Source organism: Lithobates pipiens, unplaced genomic scaffold (genome assembly GCF_037356315.1).
Source record: "Lithobates pipiens isolate NorthernLeopardFrog02 unplaced genomic scaffold, aLitPip1_a1.2 Scaffold_18, whole genome shotgun sequence".
Classification (NCBI taxonomy): domain Eukaryota; kingdom Metazoa; phylum Chordata; class Amphibia; order Anura; family Ranidae; genus Lithobates; species Lithobates pipiens.
Window position 1 is genome coordinate 97,691,207 of NW_027507758.1, and position 18,594 is coordinate 97,709,800.

Sequence of the window (18,594 nt, forward strand, 5' to 3'; positions counted from 1 at the left end):
ACTGTAGTCATTCCGTAATTTCCAGAAATGACACTACCGGAACGCCGGGGGGACCACATGTGGTCAGCCATTTTTGGCGGCCATGCGGGGTGATTCGGCGGGCGGCGGACTGAGTGGGGCCCATCTGCGATAGCGGAAACAGGACACAGCTGGGGTAGGTATAAACACATACTATATTTACTTGGTCCTGAGGGAGGGTAAGTTATCCCTCCCTATTTAGGAGACTATTACTTGCTGACGCTTTGTGGCATACCTGGGTAAGTTACTTCCTGGGTTTTACCAGACACTCTGTTTTCATTTTCTGATCACCATGGTCACTATTGCCTGTATTTTTACTTACAGACTCAGGTCCCCTGTACCCTATTGAGCCACATAAGGGTGTGGGGTGAGCATATTCTGGACCTCTTAGGTTGGGACCAGACAGTCTCTCCTCTTTTTGCACTGCAGTCATCTTGGTCTATTCCTCAAAGAATTTTCCATTAGATGATACACATTTAGGTAAATTTATATATATTTCTTTCTGTGCACGTCACATTACATCCATACTTGGATGTTCCCTTTTGTCCATCACTCTTTTTCTATTATATGGCACTACTCTTGGTTTTTCACTTCTCTTTACTAATCATTCACCAACAACAGTGGTGGTTGCACTGTCTATTGAGCACACTGTCTACGTATTATCTATCAGCTTTAGTCTCATTATATACTTTTGTGGTATGCTACCTTATGTCCCCTTGCTTACTATTAATAAGGGATCTTCTCCAGTACTTCTGGAGTTGATAATGCCTAATTAGCTTATTTTACGTCCTGTCCTGTTGCAGGTGCGTCCCATCTAGCCTCTGGCTGTCGACACCTGTATCCCCCTCCATGTGTTACACTGGAGGTGGATCTATACATGTGATCTCTCGCAAGCCACACTCCTGGACTCCGTTTCCCTTCCTTTTCCCCCCATTTTTGGGTGGGCTACAGCGACAAGGGCCTATTGTGTGATCTTTGGTGCATCTATGCAGGGCAGGAGAGGAATGTCTTGGGCTACATGTGCTTTCTAATGAGGATCCCCACTGTGGACCATATTTTTTATGGCGTGTGATGCACACTAACTGGTAATTATACAACATTGTGATGATAGATGTATATATTGCTTACAGCAAATTGTTCTTAGTACATTATGATGAACAATTTATTTTTTTCATATATCTATTTATAGTTGTCTTTTTCTTCCATAATAGACAAATCCGAAGAAGAAGACCCCTGTGAGGGTCGAAACGTGTCAGGGTCATTTCTTCATTGTATATACAGGTGTACAGTGTTTATGTGACATAATTAACTTTGTCTATATATGTGCATCCATAATATGTTTTTATTGCCAAGTGGAGTTCAATTCTTGACTGTCATGTTAGTCATTTAAATCCTCTTTTTTATTCAATAAATATTATGAAATAATAAATTCGCCCCATTTTTTTGCGTTTTTAGTAGCTTAAACTCTACTCGCATGTATATGTTTTGTACTATATTATAGACATATTTGCTGCCCAAAAAAAACCCACCATAGGGGATATCTTTTTTCTTTTTCTTTTTTGCAATCAGGGGTGAACAGCACTCTCTAAACCTTTGGTGCTGTCTTACTTCTTTCTGTCTGGCATACACATACTTATCCTTCAGAGGCCTGTGCCGTAAACGGCGGCTCCTGCTCGCATGCATGGGAGTGACATTATCATGGCTCCGGCCACTCACACAGCCGGAGTCTGCAAACCTGGAAGGAAGCCAGGATGAAGATGGAAATGCCTATAGCAGTAGCAGCGTGAGAGAGTTTCAACACTAAGGCAAGTTCACATAATGTGCTAATATGCAATTCATACTAGCACATTGTAACATTTCCTTGCAGGTTTAAAAGCAAAAAAAAAAACAGCGGTTTACTACCACTTTATACTGGTAACGCACAAACAATTATTATTTCTCAAGACATTTTGAACACACCCATCAAGAATTCACAGTGCTGGAGGACAAAGTAACTCAAATGCCCTGTACACATGGTCGGACTTTCCGATGACAAAATCTGTCAGATTTTTTCTGATGGATTTTGGCCCAAACTTGTCTTGCATACACACGGTCGCACAAAGTTGTCAGAAAATCCGATCGTTCTGAACGTGGTGGCGTAGAACACGTACAACGGGACTATAAACGGGCCAGTAGCCAATAGCTTTGTCTATTTTGAGCATGCATGGCACTTTGTACGTCTGAATTGTCTCCACACGATCGGAATTTAAACGATTTGATTTTGTTTTTGGAAAATTTTAGATCCAGCTCTCAAACTTTGTGTGTCGGAAATTCCAGTGAAAAAAGTCTGATGGAGCCCACACACGATCGGATTTTCCGACAACACAGTCCGATCACACATTTTCCGTCAGAAAGTCAAACCGTGTGTATGGGGCAATAGACTAATTACTTCAACTTCAACAAAAGCTATTTGGAGTCCATTTTATGAAATGGGTTTGGAGTTTTTTTTTAGAGCTACTTTGATTGATAAAAAACATTCAAACATGTTAAAATTGCTGTTAATTTAAGTAAATTCAGTATCAATTTCAGTCACCAAAATATATTAATTGTGGTGGAATGTATGAAAAAACACTTTTTGATGTAATTTGCATAAAGTTTACTTCTGTATTAATCTCAATGACAAGGATAATTGATGATTAATGTATAATGATTTTGTGCAGATTTTTTGATTGTGACTTGGACTGAAAAACATGTTTTTATTAACATACTAACTATTAACCCCCCTGACGGTATTCCCGAGTCTGGCTCAGGGTGGATGTTTTACACCAAAAGCGGTAACCCCCGAGCCAGACTCGGGACCGCATCACTGTATGCAGGAGGAGGTTTACTTACCTTCTCCCTTGGATCCAGCGATGTCCCCGTGCTGTATGAGCGGCTTGTCCTCCGCTCGATTCATCAGGGAGCCAATCTCCGTTCCCGGGGACGGAGATCGGCGCCAAATTCAAAAAGTGAAACACACAGTATACATACAGTATAATGTAATCTTACAGATTACATAGCTGTCTGTAATAATTTCACATCCCCTTTGTCCCTAGTGTTCTGCCCAGTGTCCTGCATGCAGTTTTATATTATGAAAACTGTTCTTTATGCCTGGAAACTGGAGATTGTCCATAGCAACCAAAACTGTCCCTTTACATCAAAAATGGTTTTAGACCAGCTAGAAAACAGCGATAATAAATTGGAATCACTCGCAGAATTGAGCGATAGCGATTTGTGGGGAGATCCGTCATCAAATATTGAAAAGTAATGACAGTGACAATTCTGCAACTGAGCAAATTTCTGTGTTTTTGATTTGATTACATTATTGAATAATTTTTATTATTATTTGGTATAATTATTTATCGTTATTTATTATATTATAATTTATGATTTAATTTTTCAAACTTTATCATACCCGGGATGTCTGCTAGACTCTGGTTTGGACAGATTTAAGTGAGTTATTCCTAAGGCCGCGTACACACGCGGGGACTGTTCGCTCAACTTTGTCCGCTGAACAGTGTTTCGGCGGACAGTCCGCTCGTGTGTGGGCTTCAGTTTCAGCGGACAAAGTTGGGCGAACAGTCCCCGCGTGTGTACGCGGCCTAAGAATTACTGGACTACAATATAAAACGCCAAATTTTCATGCAAAATAATTGTACCGCTTTTAGCACCTAAAATCTGAAATAATCATACCGCCAGGGAGGTTAAGAAGCGGAACTGCATCTCACTTATTCAAGTGTGTATAATCAAACAAAACATGTATGTGCCATATTTACTACCAGATCACAAATTTACAAAAAAAAAGTCAAATATTAAAAATTGCCACCATGCTAAAAAACCTTCGCATCAAATATCAATACCACCACGTGTATACTAATAAAAAGTTCCACTGTAAAAATTACATGTCCTCTTTGTTTAAAATATTGTGCTCCACATTTATCCTTCAGCGTAATCACCTTTTGTCTTTCACCTTTCACACCACCCACCTTAATTTATGACCTACAATAGATTAGATAGATCAAGAATCACTTTCCTCTTTACGGCTTATTAAACCTTAGCTTTGCTCTGGGCTCTGCTCCTTGGTTTGGTTAAACAATACTGCAGACACCACTGGTCCATTTCTCCATCAATAAACTACTTACCTTTGTTTATATGGCCACTATGAAATCCTAAGTTGCTGTTGAGAATCTGTGCATGATCACTTCCAAGAATTCCACCACTTTCCTGTACACCACTCACCCACTGGGTAGTTCTATAAAGATTCTCCCACTGTAACTTCCTATGTCTCTGGATGCAATACTCATCTTATCTCCACTGCTGTCCCTCACAGTAATTAAATATTTGTCAGATAAGAAATATTGGGTATGAGTATTTTACATTTTCAGGCATCAGGCAAAGCTCTTGGATCCTTTTAATGTGTCTTCCTGATTCCACTACCCCCCACCCCCTTTGAATTTTTAAAAAGCCAACTGTTTACAGAGCTCTGCAGCTCAAGTGAAATTGACACCCAAGTGAATAATGTCATAAGTGAGACGCCTCTCTTCTGGAATAACTCTGCCTAAAGATTCAGTTAGAGTCATTGTTTCTGAAAAGGAAATACCTGTGCTGTACTCTCCCTTTAGTTCACCGATAATGTTCTGAGAATCCTTTGTAATGAATTAAATGTTTATTTTATAAAATAAACATCATATAATTAAACAACAAATAAACAACTTTATTCAAAAAGGATACAAACATAAAAGCAAAAATGACCCAAACTGTTATAGTTCCCTATAAGAATTGATTAAAGCAACAAACCTTTCTGCAAGACATACGCTGAACCAACAAGATTGCTAAATATATTTCAGCAAAATTTTGAATCAGTTTGTGTCAGAGGTGGCCCATCCATTAAGGGTGCTGCCCTCCCCCCCCCCCCCCCCCCATACGTTCATCTGGTGTGTTTTGTTGGTGTTTTTTTTTAAGCAGCTGATTAGAGCCAGAGGCTTCAATAGGCTTCAAAATAAGGTGGACTCGGGGTGAAGCCAAGTCCACCCAGGTGTGTTACTATAGAGAATGAATATTCGCTATTGTAACACTGATCCTCCTCCTTGCCACTCCGGAAGTGGGTCTTGAGACCCACCATCGATTGGCTGAAAGGACAGGCAATCGTATTGGAAGCCTAGGAGGAGGGGAGGAGACAACAACGGAAGCCGCCATGATGGAGGAGAGGACACAGGAGCCGCTGCCCCCTGCCCAATGCCCGCACATATCGTAGATGGGGTAAGTGCCGGACTGAGCAGCAATGAGCGAGCTGCCCAGCCCCAAAAAAAAACACCAGCCACCACTGGTTTGTATTCTACAAAAGTTTACATTCTGTTTTTTTATATTTTCAGGACATCAGTGCTTGTGCAGAAGGAATGCAAAGGACTGAATATAAAGGTGGATACACATTATACAATTTTTGTTGTTCAATTTCCTTTAGATTTACCTTCAACTATGTAGTGCATGCGCTTTCCTGATTGCATTTGAAATTCGGAATTTGAAAGTGTTTGACTTCAAGTTATATGGTTTTGGTAAATCTAAAGTAAGTTGTACAAGAAAATTGTATGAAAATTGTATAGTGTGTAGCCAGCTTAACAGGTTTTGCAGGCTCAAAAGTGTTCTACCAAAGTTTTTATCATAAGGCAGAAGAGATAAATGCTAGTCTTCTTTTTCATTTTTAAATTACACAGGGAATGTCCAACTTGTCGATGAGAGATTTTTATTGTGAACCAGGAAAGATGATTATGATCTTTAAGGAAAAAAAACAAAATTACATTGTATAAGAGTGCTAAAATCCTACTCTCCATTCATGAGAAACAAATTATTTTGTAAGCAAAGAAAATACATTTTGCAAACACATGCACACAAACATACATTCATTCATGCACACATTTATATGTTTTCCTACACGGTACTATTTTCTTTAGCAAAATAAATAATAGTTTACATGTCCAAATCCATAGATATTGTTATCCTAGAAATAATGATGATGGCAACTGGCATGGGTTATGTTGCACTTATGTTTCCTTTCAACCAAAGTAGAAAAATATATCAATTGTGTCCATAGTAACAGAAAAAACATATGAAAAAATAAAAAAATAAAAACATGTATACAGCTTGTGTACTATTTTTTAAAAAGAGAAAATCATGAAAGCCTCTATCTTAAAAACCATAATTTTCTAAAATCAGATACAGTATAAATATGAAAAAGGACAAAATGTTATTCATTATATAGCTATGTTACTAATCTAGTACAATAAATTGCTAGTATATTTTTGCTTGTTTATATTTTATTTGTTAACTCAATTTAATGTACTTTTTTAAAATTAATTATTAGTTAATTATTATTGTATATAAACAACTAAATACAATTAAATATGTGTGTGTGTGTGTGTGTGTGTATTTTAGAAAAACAAAGTTAAACAATTTGACATTAGAGCAAAGATTTAGCTGTCTCTGACCCATAGTTAGTTAAATTAATTGGGTGATATGCTGGCATTTTTTTTTTGAAAAGCCACTGGTGTGTGAAACACACCCAAAATCTCCACCCAGTGCCAAAAAAAGTGCACGCACATAAAGAGTGAGACACAAAACTTGCAACGGGTGTTAGACTGTCCTTCACTAGGGAAGGACCTTACCCCGATCCCCCCGGGGCGTTAGGCTCCAGATGGGGACTGAGGTACTTCACATGGGTCCGCCTGGCCGAAACCAGAGGCACCCCCTTTCTCTGGAGGGTCTGCTGAAATAGACCCACCCAAGTATTAGGTGGGGCTCTCCCGAAGGGAGACCCCATCAGAGAGGGCGAACCAAGCCAAAAGGCCTATGTCCCCCCCTCCCAAGACTTTCAGGGTTGGCCCGAGGACCCACACCCTACTCATCACACTGTGACAAACCTGACAACACCAAACAAAAAAAATACACAAAAGTGACAAACAGGGTTAAATAAAAAGAAAGTGGGGAGAAGGATGGTGGGAGAAGTGAAAGTGGCCATTGTACAATAGAATTGCCGTCCCTTTGGCCAGGAATCAAAAATTCTTCTGGTCCTAGCCAAAAGGCTTGGCCCTAGAGGCAGGTGTGAAAAAAAGTGTGTGTAGTAAAGTGACCAAGGTGCCAAATCTTGACGTGCTCCCCCAAACACTTGTGCGAGCTATAGCACCCCTGGACTGCTACTCCAGGGGCACATTCATCACAGGCTTTTCATCACAACCCTGACCAATAGCCCAGATTGATACAGCCCCCTTTGTCACCAGGAAGGTATAGAGCTCTGAAAGCTCAGGGAGAGCACTCTTTGCTATACTCCCCCATCGCTCCCATTACTCCCACCTAATTATATTCAGGAAGAACCAACCAAACCCCCCTACTAGAGGGGCCAGCCTGCTCTTCGGAAAAACTGGCCGACTAGGGACTGCACCAAGTCAAGGCCAGAAGGCCAGGGACACGATCCTTCAGCCAGACCCAGTGGTTCTCCATCCCCATCAGAAGGCTTCCCTTTTGGCTATCTCTTACCGTAACAGGTTACCTTTACACCGGCAGGTTTTGCATAGCCACCGCCACCCCTAATCCAGTTTGCCGTAGATCAGGGACGGAAGCAAGCGCCACCTCCCGGCAACTGATAAGAACAGATACTACACTTGATCTTAGCCAAAAGGCAGAGAAGCGATTCACTTGTGTAGTTGACATTGTTGCATCTCTCTTGGTTCTATAGCTCAGGCTGTCCATAGTAAAGTTATGAAATATTATTGTCATTCAAATATTGATTATATTTATAATATATAGTATATATACTTGGCCTGCATACAGAATTCATTCTTTGTTTACATATCAGGAAATACAGTGCAGCATACATACTGCTCAGTGCACCATCCATACATGTCAGGAGACACAGTTCAGCCCACACACAGCCCAGTGCACCATCCATACATGTAATAAGTGCCTGAGAACTTGTGAATGTGTAAGGAGCAATGCCTCATGGAACATGTAGTCCTGGGCAGAAAGTGAGCAGTTCTAAAGGCAGAAGTTTTTTTTTACTTTGCTATAGGGGCACTCTATACTACACTTTGCAGCTTGCTATTGGGGAACTCTGAAGGCAGGAGTTGTCAGAAGTGTCGGTGGGGGACCCTAGAAGAGGAGAATCAGGGCTGCTCTGTGCAAAACCATTACACAGAGCAGGTAAGTGTAACATGTTTGTGGTTTAAAAAAAAGAATCACTTTATCCTCTCCCCGTCTGCACTAAACCCGAACGATGCCTACAGCGCAGACCTACTTTGCCGGGAGGGTGTCAATACACATCCTCCTGTACTCAAGCAGCCTGTGCGCCCCCTGCCTATGAGACTCAGCTGATCACAGATCAGAGTAAGGTGTCGATCCCGCCCCCTTACTACGTGATCAGCTGTCAGCCAATGACAGCTGATCATGTGATGTAAACAGAGGCAGTAATCGACTATTTTTTTCTCCTCATGCTGATAGCGTGAGAAGAAAAAAAAAGCTGATTACCAACAGCTGTCAGAAGGACATCGGTCCCGATCAAGGAGTGCAGCCCCGGAGTCATCTGTGCCCACCAATTGCACCTGTCAGTGCTACCTACCAGTGCATAACAGTGCCACCTACCAGTGCCCACCAGTGCCACCTACCAGGGCCCACAGTGCCACACTTCAGTGCCCACAATGCCACCTAGAAATGCCCACAGTACCACCTATCAGTGCCCACAGTGCTACCTATCAATGTCACCTACCATTGCCCATGAGTGCCACCTACCAGTGCCCATCAGTGCCACCTATTAGTACCTATTAGTACCTATTAGTGCCATCTATCAGTGCTACCTCTTAGTGACACCTATCAGTGCCCTTCAGTGCCATCCATCAGTGCCACCTATCAGTGCCACCTAGCAGGGCCCATCAGAGCCGTATTATCAGTGCTGCCTTATCTGTGCCTATCAGTGCAGCTAATCAGTGCAGCCTATCTGTGCCCATCAGTGCCCATCAATGCAGCCTATCAGTGCCCATCAGTGCAGCCTTATCAGCGCATATCAGTGAAGGAGCAAAATTACCTGTTTGCAAAATGTTATAACAAACTATGAGCCATTTGTTTTTTTCAGAATTTTCCATCTTTTTTGTTTGTTTAGCAAAAAATAATACCCCCCCCCCCCCCCCAGTGGTGATCAAATACCACCAAAACAAAGTTCTATTTGTGTGAAAAAATTATAAAAATTTCATATGGGTACAGTGTTGCATAACTGCGCAATTGTCATTCAAGGTGCAACAGCACTGAAAGCTGAAAATTGGCCTGGGCAGAGGGGTGTTTAAGTGCCCAGTAAGCAAGTGGTTAAAGACTGTGTGCAGGGAAGATCAGCATCTGAACCCAGAGAAGGTGGAGGCTGATAGACTGGAGGTAATAGAAGGCATTACAATTAAAGTGAACTTTTACCAGTATTGTGCATTATACTTAAAATGATCATATTCATGAAATAAAGCCTCAGCGTTTAGTACTACTTTAACCACTTGAGACCCGCGCTATAGCCGAATGACGGCTACAGTGCGGATCTCCTTTGCCGGGACTACGTCAATAGGGGCGCATGCGGCGCGCTCTGTGATCGGCGAGTCTACGAGACTCGCCTGATCACCGATCCGTGCAAGGGGTCGATCCTGACCCCTTATCACGTGATCAGCTGTCAGCCAATGACAGCTGATCATGTGATATAACGGAGCCGGTAATCAGCTATTATTCGCTGTCAGCGCGAGGAGAAAAAAAAAGCCGATCACCGGCGGCCGTGATCGGGACATCACTCCCGATCACGGCCAGCCCTGCCAGTGCCCACCTGCCCCCTGCCAGTGCCCACCTGCCCCCTGCTTTGCCACATGAATAAAAAATGTGTCCCCCCTGTCAGTGCCACCCAGCAGTGCCCATAGTGCCACCCAGCAGTCCCCACAGTGCCACCCAGCAGTGCCCACAATCTGCCTCAACAAAGGTGCTGCACCCCAGTGCCACATATCCGTGCCCAGCAGTGCCACCCATTAGTGCCCATCAGTGCCCAGCAGTGCTGCCCATCAGTGACCAGCAGTGCCACCTATCAGAGCCACCTATCAGTGCCACCTATCAGTGCCCATCAGTCCCATCTATCAGTGGTACCTATCAGTGCCCCTTAGTGCCACCCATCCGTGCCACCCATCTGTGCCACCCATCCGTGCCATCTTATCTGTGCCTGTCTTTGCCCATCAGTGCCGCCTTATCTGTGCCCATCGGTGCCGCCTTATCTGTGCCTATTAGTGCCGCCTTAACTATGCCTATCAGTGCCCACCAGTGCAGCCTATCAGTGCTCACCAATGCAGCCTATCAGTGCCCACCAATGCAGCCTATCAGTGCCCACCAGTGCAGTCTATCAGTGCCGCCTCATCAGCGCATTTCAATGAAGGAGAAAAATGACCTGTTTGCAAAATTTTATAACAAACTATTAAACATGATTTTTTTTTTTTTAAATTTTGTTTGTTTAGCAAAAAATAAAACTCCCAGCTGTGATTAAATACCACCAAAAGAAAGCTCTATTTGTGGGGAAAAAAATGATAAAAATTTCATTTGGGTACAGTGTTGTATGCCCATGCAATTGTCATTCAAAGTGCATCAGCGCTGAAAGCTGAAAATTGGTCTGGGACTGAGGGGGGTTTAAGTGCTCAGTAAGCAAGTGGTTAATATAAAAGCTGTATATCTCCCTTCCACCCTTCATATAGCTTTTTGTCTGACACCTAGTTATACTAGTGATTGTCTTCTCTTTTTGTACCATAAAGGGCTATTTTTTTTTTAACCCCATTATGACAGTTGAAAAAAAAAGCTTGCTGCTACTACTAGACATCTTAGGCCTGGTTCACACCTATGCGTTTTTTGGTAATTTTTGCAGAAACACACTATAGTTTGTTTAATATGGTTTCCTATGAGACATTATTCAACGTGAAACAGTGCTTTTTGCTTCTTTGGTTCAATAGACTTCAATAGAGAAGCTGCAGAAAAGCATGTAGTGTGTTTTTACTGCTATTTGCATTATATTATTGAATGCTCTTGGGGAGTCTACAGTTACTTTTGTATATTTCATTGTGATTGTGTCTGTGTTTTCACATGAATACCTTTCTAAAAAGAAAGAATAAAAAATAAAATAAAAAAAAGGTTATTATCTGATTGATCGATTAATATAAACAATAATCGGCCAACTAATAGATTCTGAAAATAATCGTTAGTTGCAGCCCTAAAAAATACTGTGCTAAACATCATCATCCAGAAACGTTTAGCTTTCTATTGTTGTTAAAAACAGTCAGGAAGCACATATAGTTTTAAAGGGTGTATGAAGTATTTTCTATTTTTATACTGTAATTTGATAAAGTGGTGCAATAAAACAGGCATTTCATTGGCAAATACTTTACAGGCATACCCCACTTTTAAGTACACAATGGGATTTATTTACTAAAGCTGGAAAGTGTAAAATCAGGCCCACTTCTGCATAGAAACCAATGAGCTTCTAAGCCCAGCTTGTTCAATTAAGCTTTGGTAATAAAACCTGGAAGTTCATTGGTTTCTGTGCAGAAGTAAGTCTGATTTTGCACTTTCCAGCTTTAGTAAATAAACCCCCTTGTGTACTTAAAAGTGGAGTATGCCTGTATATATGCTGTAACGTTTAATTTCCTGCTCTGAATAATTTGTGATCTGTTTAGCAACTATTTAAATATGTCAAGTTTGTGAAAGGTATGAAATAGTTCTTATGTTTTAATTTGTTTAAACTTGTCAACAAACACATTGCGATTCTTTCTGATGCGCTGTAATAAACGATTAGCATGTTGTACTCTTTTTTGTAAAAATAATTTGTTAATAGGATAAATAAGTTATACACTGGATGGGCCTAACACATATATCCATATTCTTACTTAGTAATAACTGAAATACTTAGCTAGTTTCAACCATTGTATATTGCGTGATTTCATATACTTACTGTCCCAATTATATTGCTTAAAATGCTGGGCACCTAAAATTAAAATCTAAGTTACTGGTGAGGCCAACAAATTTCAATTTGGAATTGTTGTAACAGAAATCTTTGACACATAGAAAAAAATAAAAATGTATTGGCTAGTAATAGCTTAGGATCGTCAAAAATGATCACCTTTAATTGCAGTGTTTTTAAAATTGATATTGTACTCTTTCTCTTTTTCAGTTGTACAATAGGTTCATGCAACTTACCTTTTTAGATGGAGCCTGAAAATAGTCTAATGCTACTATACTAAGAAATGTTCAAATTACTCACTTGGTTTTAAATTCATCGACCATCCTCTGGGCATCTTTGTACTCCCTTTCGAGTTTGGACCGATCGGAAGACAGTTCACGAATTCTCTGCCGATTTAGCTCAATTTGTTCTGCAAAAGCTTCTTCCAGACCAGAAATCTCATCCATTCTTTGGAATGTCTCCAACTGCTTTCTAAAGATTGCATTTCTTTGTTCCAGAACCCTAGCTCGGTTTATATAATTGGCAAACCTTTCATTGAGTTCCTGCAAGTTTTCAAGGCCTTTTGCCTGAGACAAACCAAGGTTGCTAATGTCTACAAGACTTTGATCATCAAAGCCATCAGACCTCTCATATTTCTCTTTGCGCACTTCTCGTGTGTAACTAGTCTTGTACATATTGCTATCACTCTAAGAGACCTTCCTCTCCCCAGGTTGAACTTGTCTGAGCAAATTTCCAAGAGGCAAAGAATGAGAACTGTTCTGTCCTCCTCTCCTGTGCACAGAATGCCATCTGCAATAGCCAAATGAAATTTCGTTCAAAGCAATAGGCCACAAGGGCACTGTTCTCTTGCATTCTAGTATTTGTCAGCATTTATTTTGTTCCAGGAAAAGCATTGTTTCTTTTTTTTTTACAGCATAGAGAGGCTTAGGTTAACAACTAAACACATCCAACAAAGCAATTGCATTTTCTAAATAGATGATTCAATTAAAACATTTATCCAAAGCCTTTGGAATCATTTACAGTAATTGGTTTGTCCCCTTAGAGAGTTTACATTTAAAATATATCATGGACCCCCTTGTCATAAATATTTAAAATTGTCTGTAGCTATTCATTATGTGCAACATGAAACATTTAGGGGCTGTTGTTTGGTGGACTTAAGTCTTTTAAAAGGAAAGGCATGTTACAATTGTCAGTTTCTAAGTAAAAACTGATACCCAAGTAATATGTACAGCTGTAGAACATTTTTTAGAACTACTTTATGCCTCCATACTTTATTGGTCCATTGTAAGAGCCCCATCCATAGCAGAATATCTTTGATCAATACTATCTGCATTGCTTGCGGTAATTGGGTTATGCTGAGTTTTCATCTCTAGTAATGGAAAATGTTAAAAAAAATTATAAAACATTGTAAACAACTTGTTCAATTAAGCTTTGACAATAAAACCTGGAATCTGTCCAGGTTTAGTAAATAACCTCCATAGCGTCAGGGAAGATGCAAACATAGGGAGGGATTTGCTATAACTGGTGCACACAGAATCTGGTGCAGCTGTGCATAGTAACCAATCAGCGTATAACTTTTATTGAAGTTAGAAGCTGATTGGTTACTATGCACAGCTGCACCAGATTCTGTGTGCACCAGTTTTAGTAAATCTCCCCGGTGTCAAGGCAGGCAATTACACATAGTTGCCACAATGAAGAAACAAGTGCCACTCACAAACCACAAAATGGGTCTGCTCAACAGACTGCTAAGTGCAAATGCTCCAAGGAGGTAATTTCAGCTACAGGGAAGGTCCACCACACAAGGAAAGAAGCCCTCTGCACACCAGACCATTCTAACAAAAATAAAATAATTGAATGCACCGGACACAATGCAACCCTACAATCCCTACCTGGGGAACGCCTCCATTGATGTGTTTCACCAACACATTAAAGCTGATGCCATTGCTCAAAGCAACCATTTAGCTTCTATTCTTTCTTTTTTTCACATGGCTTACAAAAAGAACATTTAATAGTTGATTGGTGCTCTAGTTGAAACAAATGTGAGACAAAGTGTATCTCAAAAAAAAGTTTTTAACTTCCCCCAATGGTATCACAACAGACATGCACACTCTTGCTTAGTGCCAGGGGCAGGGCAGACATATGCATGCACAAAGAGTATCAGGGCAGGCACATGTGCACAAACACAATGTCAGTGCAGAGACATATGTTCAAACAGTGTCAGGGCATATGAATATATACACATCTTATATGTCCAGCCTTGCACATGCACACAAACACAATGTCAAGGCACACACTTATACACTAATCACTAATTATTTTTTCTATCAAACAATTGGGCTTACCTAAAAAAACAAAAAAAAAAGAATGGATTCCTCTAGTCACACAAGAGAGGTGGATGGAGGAATCCTTCCTGCTGGCACATTGTATTCTGACAGCAGGGCTCCAATCGGCATCTGAAGAAACATTTTCCGACATTCCCATTCAACAGAATTCAATCTAACGATTGACTTCTGCCAAATAAGGATGGCCCCATATGGGTGGAAATTTGGCTGGTCGATGCTTAAGCAGTCAAATTTCAATCCATCTATGGCTAGCTTTATTGTCAAGACAGACACTCACTCTCACATGCACATATACACACTTTTCAGGGCAAGCATACACACACATGGACACTGGTTGCTCGGACTCATTGCTCTTATAAATTTCTACTGTTTTTCATAATAAATTAGAAAGAATAAAATGCTTTTCAATACTTCTTCTGAACCATTTACTTGAAACTTGACATGTGTGACAACACTCTTCAGGGAATCTCTCACCTTTCACCCTCTGGAGCATTCCATTTTGTACAGATTGTCTTCAATCCATCTCATTATGAAATCCCCAGCATGACTCATTTATCTTTCTTCGTGTTTCTCAAGTGACATGTTCCTGACAGTTTGTAGACTGTTTAGCATACAACACACAGAAAATATTGTTTTAGTGTTTAGATCTGTCATTAAATAGCTACTTAGTGTGTACAGATTTCCATTTGTTTTGACTCATGACCTCACTGAATGAATGTCCTCAAAAGTCAAGTACTAGTATCACTGGAATGTACACACAAAATATTGAAAGTGACAACCAATGATCCCAGCGCCCTATGCAGTAAGTCAAAAATCACCCTAACAAGCTGCTATCATACAGAAGGACAAATCACAAAAATATATAGTATACCGTATCCGTACCCTAATTACCCCGCATATACTATATTGACAGCGCTAAAACAAAAAAGGGGAAATAATCAAAAAATAAAATATAATAAATATATAAAATATAATAAATATATGGAGGATAATAACTCAGTGTCTAGAAAAAGTCACTAGCAAGTGTCCATAATATCTCCAAACATATATGACTCAATATTCAATTGAGCTATCACACTTTGGAAAAAAGTTCAGAAAAGAAGTTCCATCTCCGAAGAAGAAAACACCAGTGTGCGAAGGGTCTGACGGCCGGTGACACCCCTTATGGTAATTCACTCACCAGAACCCAAAGGGTTAACAGGCACTTCACTACGACTGTAGAAGTAGTCCCACTAGTGTCCCTCCGGAAAATCGTCTTATCATAACACCATAGGTTCCTCTCTCTCGGGCTCCCTGCTCTCTCACCGATAAGAGTTCACTTAATTCTCATTCACAGCCCCAGATCCACATATAGAAAACAATAAAATATAGATTCCATAGTGCAACACAGCTTTATTCATTAAAAACACTCATGCGCTTAAAATCATACGTACACAATGTGCACAGCAAAATGTCACATTTAAAATGTCACTTGCAGCTGTTAGGTGTGACCTCAACAAGTCACCTATTTGTCAGGTTATGTTACCGTTTCCCAATTGTTAGTTAGAGTTCTTATCCAAGCAAAGAGACACGGAGATATTATTCAGTATTTCTGCTCAGAAGTCCGTCGTTAACTCTGACTGTCTCTGACTGACTCTGGCTCTGAGGCTTCTTTATTACATCTTTTATAGACAGAAAAGGGCAAACATCAGCAAATGTAAAAAAACAACATTTTCAAAGAAAAGACAATTCTCCGGGTGTTATCAGCTGATAAGACAATCTTCTGGGCGTAGACTGCTTTTTAGGGCTGATGCGGCCTCTTCTTGATGAGTACGTGACAATAGATGACGAATCCTTATTTTACAAAGAAGGATAGAAAAATACATGTATTTAGTAAGACATAAGGTCAACCATTTTATTTTGACACCCCTTAATCCTTACATTTCCCCCTTTGACATCACCCCTCCCTCTTGCCCTGGGTCCACCTGAACAAGTTCTAGTCAGCCTATATCCAGAGTACTCTCCCTGACCGCGAGTTGTCAGAGGGGTATACACCCATCCCCCTGGACAGTACCAACATCTAAAATTCAGGAAGAGTGGCTTTTCTGACAGATGGGTGATGTCAAGAAACTAAATCCACCTATCTTCACAAAAGTTCCATCTTTTCCGCATCATTTACCTTGGCTTTCTTGCAAAAGCACATGAGCAGTTTAAAGCATGCATAAAAGAAAAATACGAATAAGAGCACCACTATAATCGTCATTGCTGCCTTCTTAACCCAAGAGAATAACCCTGAGAAACTAAAAGTTCCACCAAACGGATCCCAGTCGCGACCAATATTTCGGGCCTTCTCTTGTAAATTCTTTACTTCCGTACGGTGTTGTGCAATGATGTCATAATAGTCAGGTACCTCAATGCTGGTGTTATGTATCCAAGTACAGCACTCATAGTCCTCAGTAGTTTCACAGAGTCCTGTCAGTGCTGCACTCATACTTTCAATTGCTAATTCATGTAATTCTAATTGTTGTCTGATGGCTCTGGTCTCCAGATTTAAGTTAGTAATGTCATCAGAGTTTTTCTCCAAAACATCATTAATAATTCCTGTATAGTTATTTAGTCTTTTCATTAAGTCTATACCCCATCCTGTCCAGGACGGGAACCAAGCCCATGCCATGTCCTTCTTCAGGAATATTTCTCTTTTACTACGATACCTGAGGGGATATCTAGGATGCATGCTAGCTTCTAATAGGTGATCACCTCGTTCATCACCTACTACTCCCATTACTGGTACTAAACTTGCGAGGTAGCACCATCCCTGAGCTCTTCTAGGTATCCAAGTATAACATTTATCCTCACAACAGATGTATATATTATTTCCCAGTGCTACTGATCTTGAACTGATATCATTTCTATAACGAGAGGTGTATCCATAAAGAGATAAGTTGGATACTAACCACCTAACATTATTATCCACAATGTTAGTGAGGAAGTCAGATAATGTCTGGTGTGTGCTGGAATTACTGGGGTAGAAGCTTCCATTTAATACGACAATGGACAAATTAAACTTGCTGTCTTGGCATTCTCCATTTCCTCCCGTTGTGTTCCCTAAGTTGAAACACCAATCAGGGGAAAAGGCGAGACCATTTGACTTAAACATTACTGTCTCGCTGGTATTTGTTCTAATTATGTTAATGCTACTGTTAGCAAGATCAGTATAGTTTATAGGAACTGCCATCAGTGGTATACTTGCTGTGCTGGGGTGTAATTTGCTACAAATCCAACATTTCTCATATCCTGACTTCTGGGCATAAGCATATTTAAACTTCAGTAATAACATTTTTTTAGAAAATCCTTCATCCTTGTGTATTTTATTCTGTGAGGTAACCAAACTATTAGCCAGAATTACTGAAACAATAAAAAGATACATGTTGTCATTTGCCAACTGGCTCCTTTTTACAATGAGAAGCGTGGATCCAGGTAGGTTTCCCTTCCAATTTCACTGAGGTTGCTGTAATCAATAGCACCTGGAAAGGACCTTCAAACCTTGGTTCCAGTGTCTTTCTGGTATGTTTCTTTACATACACATAGTCTCCTGGTTGTAGATCGTGTGTACCTGTGACAGAATTAGGGTCTGGAAGAGAAGAATACACACTCTTGTGGATTTTAGTCAGACGCTGTTGCAACTGTATTACATACGTAGTTAAACTATCACATTGTAATTGCATACTTTGAGGAAAATATAAACCTAATCTAGGTGCACTTCCAAACAGTATTTCATATGGGGATAACCCTGTTTTTCCTGTTGGGGTGTACCTAATAGAGAACAAAGCTAAGGGTAGGCACTCAGGCCATGGTTTGTTCAACTCCTGCATAGCTTTTTGTATTTTCAGCTTGATTGTACCATTTACTCTTTCTACTGATCCTGAACTCTGTGGGTGGTAAGGAGTATGAAAACTTTGTTGAACCCCTAACATTGCCATCACATTTTGCATTATTTCTCCCGTGAAATGTGTCCCCCTATCTGATTCTATTGTTTCTGGGAGACCAAACCTAGGTATCAGCTCAGTAATCAGTTTCTTGGCGGTGGCTTTTGCCGTAGCTGATTTCACAGGATAACTTTCGGGCCAGCCTGAAAATAGGCAGATGCACACGAGAACAAATTCAAAGGGGCCGCTCTTAGGCATTTGTATGTAGTCAATCTGCAGTCTCTGAAAGGGATATTGGGCCCGGACCTGATGT

General features: G+C 40.4%; 1 protein-coding gene and 1 pseudogene across 1 annotated transcript in view; both read right to left on the reverse strand.

Annotated features, from left to right (window-relative positions):
- The window catches only part of BFSP1 (beaded filament structural protein 1), a 68,975-nt gene extending 56,132 nt beyond the window's left edge, over window positions 1-12,843 (reverse strand). Inside the window, exon 1 of the mRNA XM_077485935.1 lies at window positions 12,335-12,843. Within this exon, the coding sequence (XP_077342061.1) occupies window positions 12,335-12,708 (374 nt within the window). The 5' untranslated portion in view covers window positions 12,709-12,843. The remainder of the gene's footprint in view (window positions 1-12,334) is intronic.
- On the reverse strand, window positions 7,567-7,718 carry LOC143990592 (U2 spliceosomal RNA; annotated as a pseudogene).
- Window positions 12,844-18,594: the final 5,751 nt, after the last annotated feature.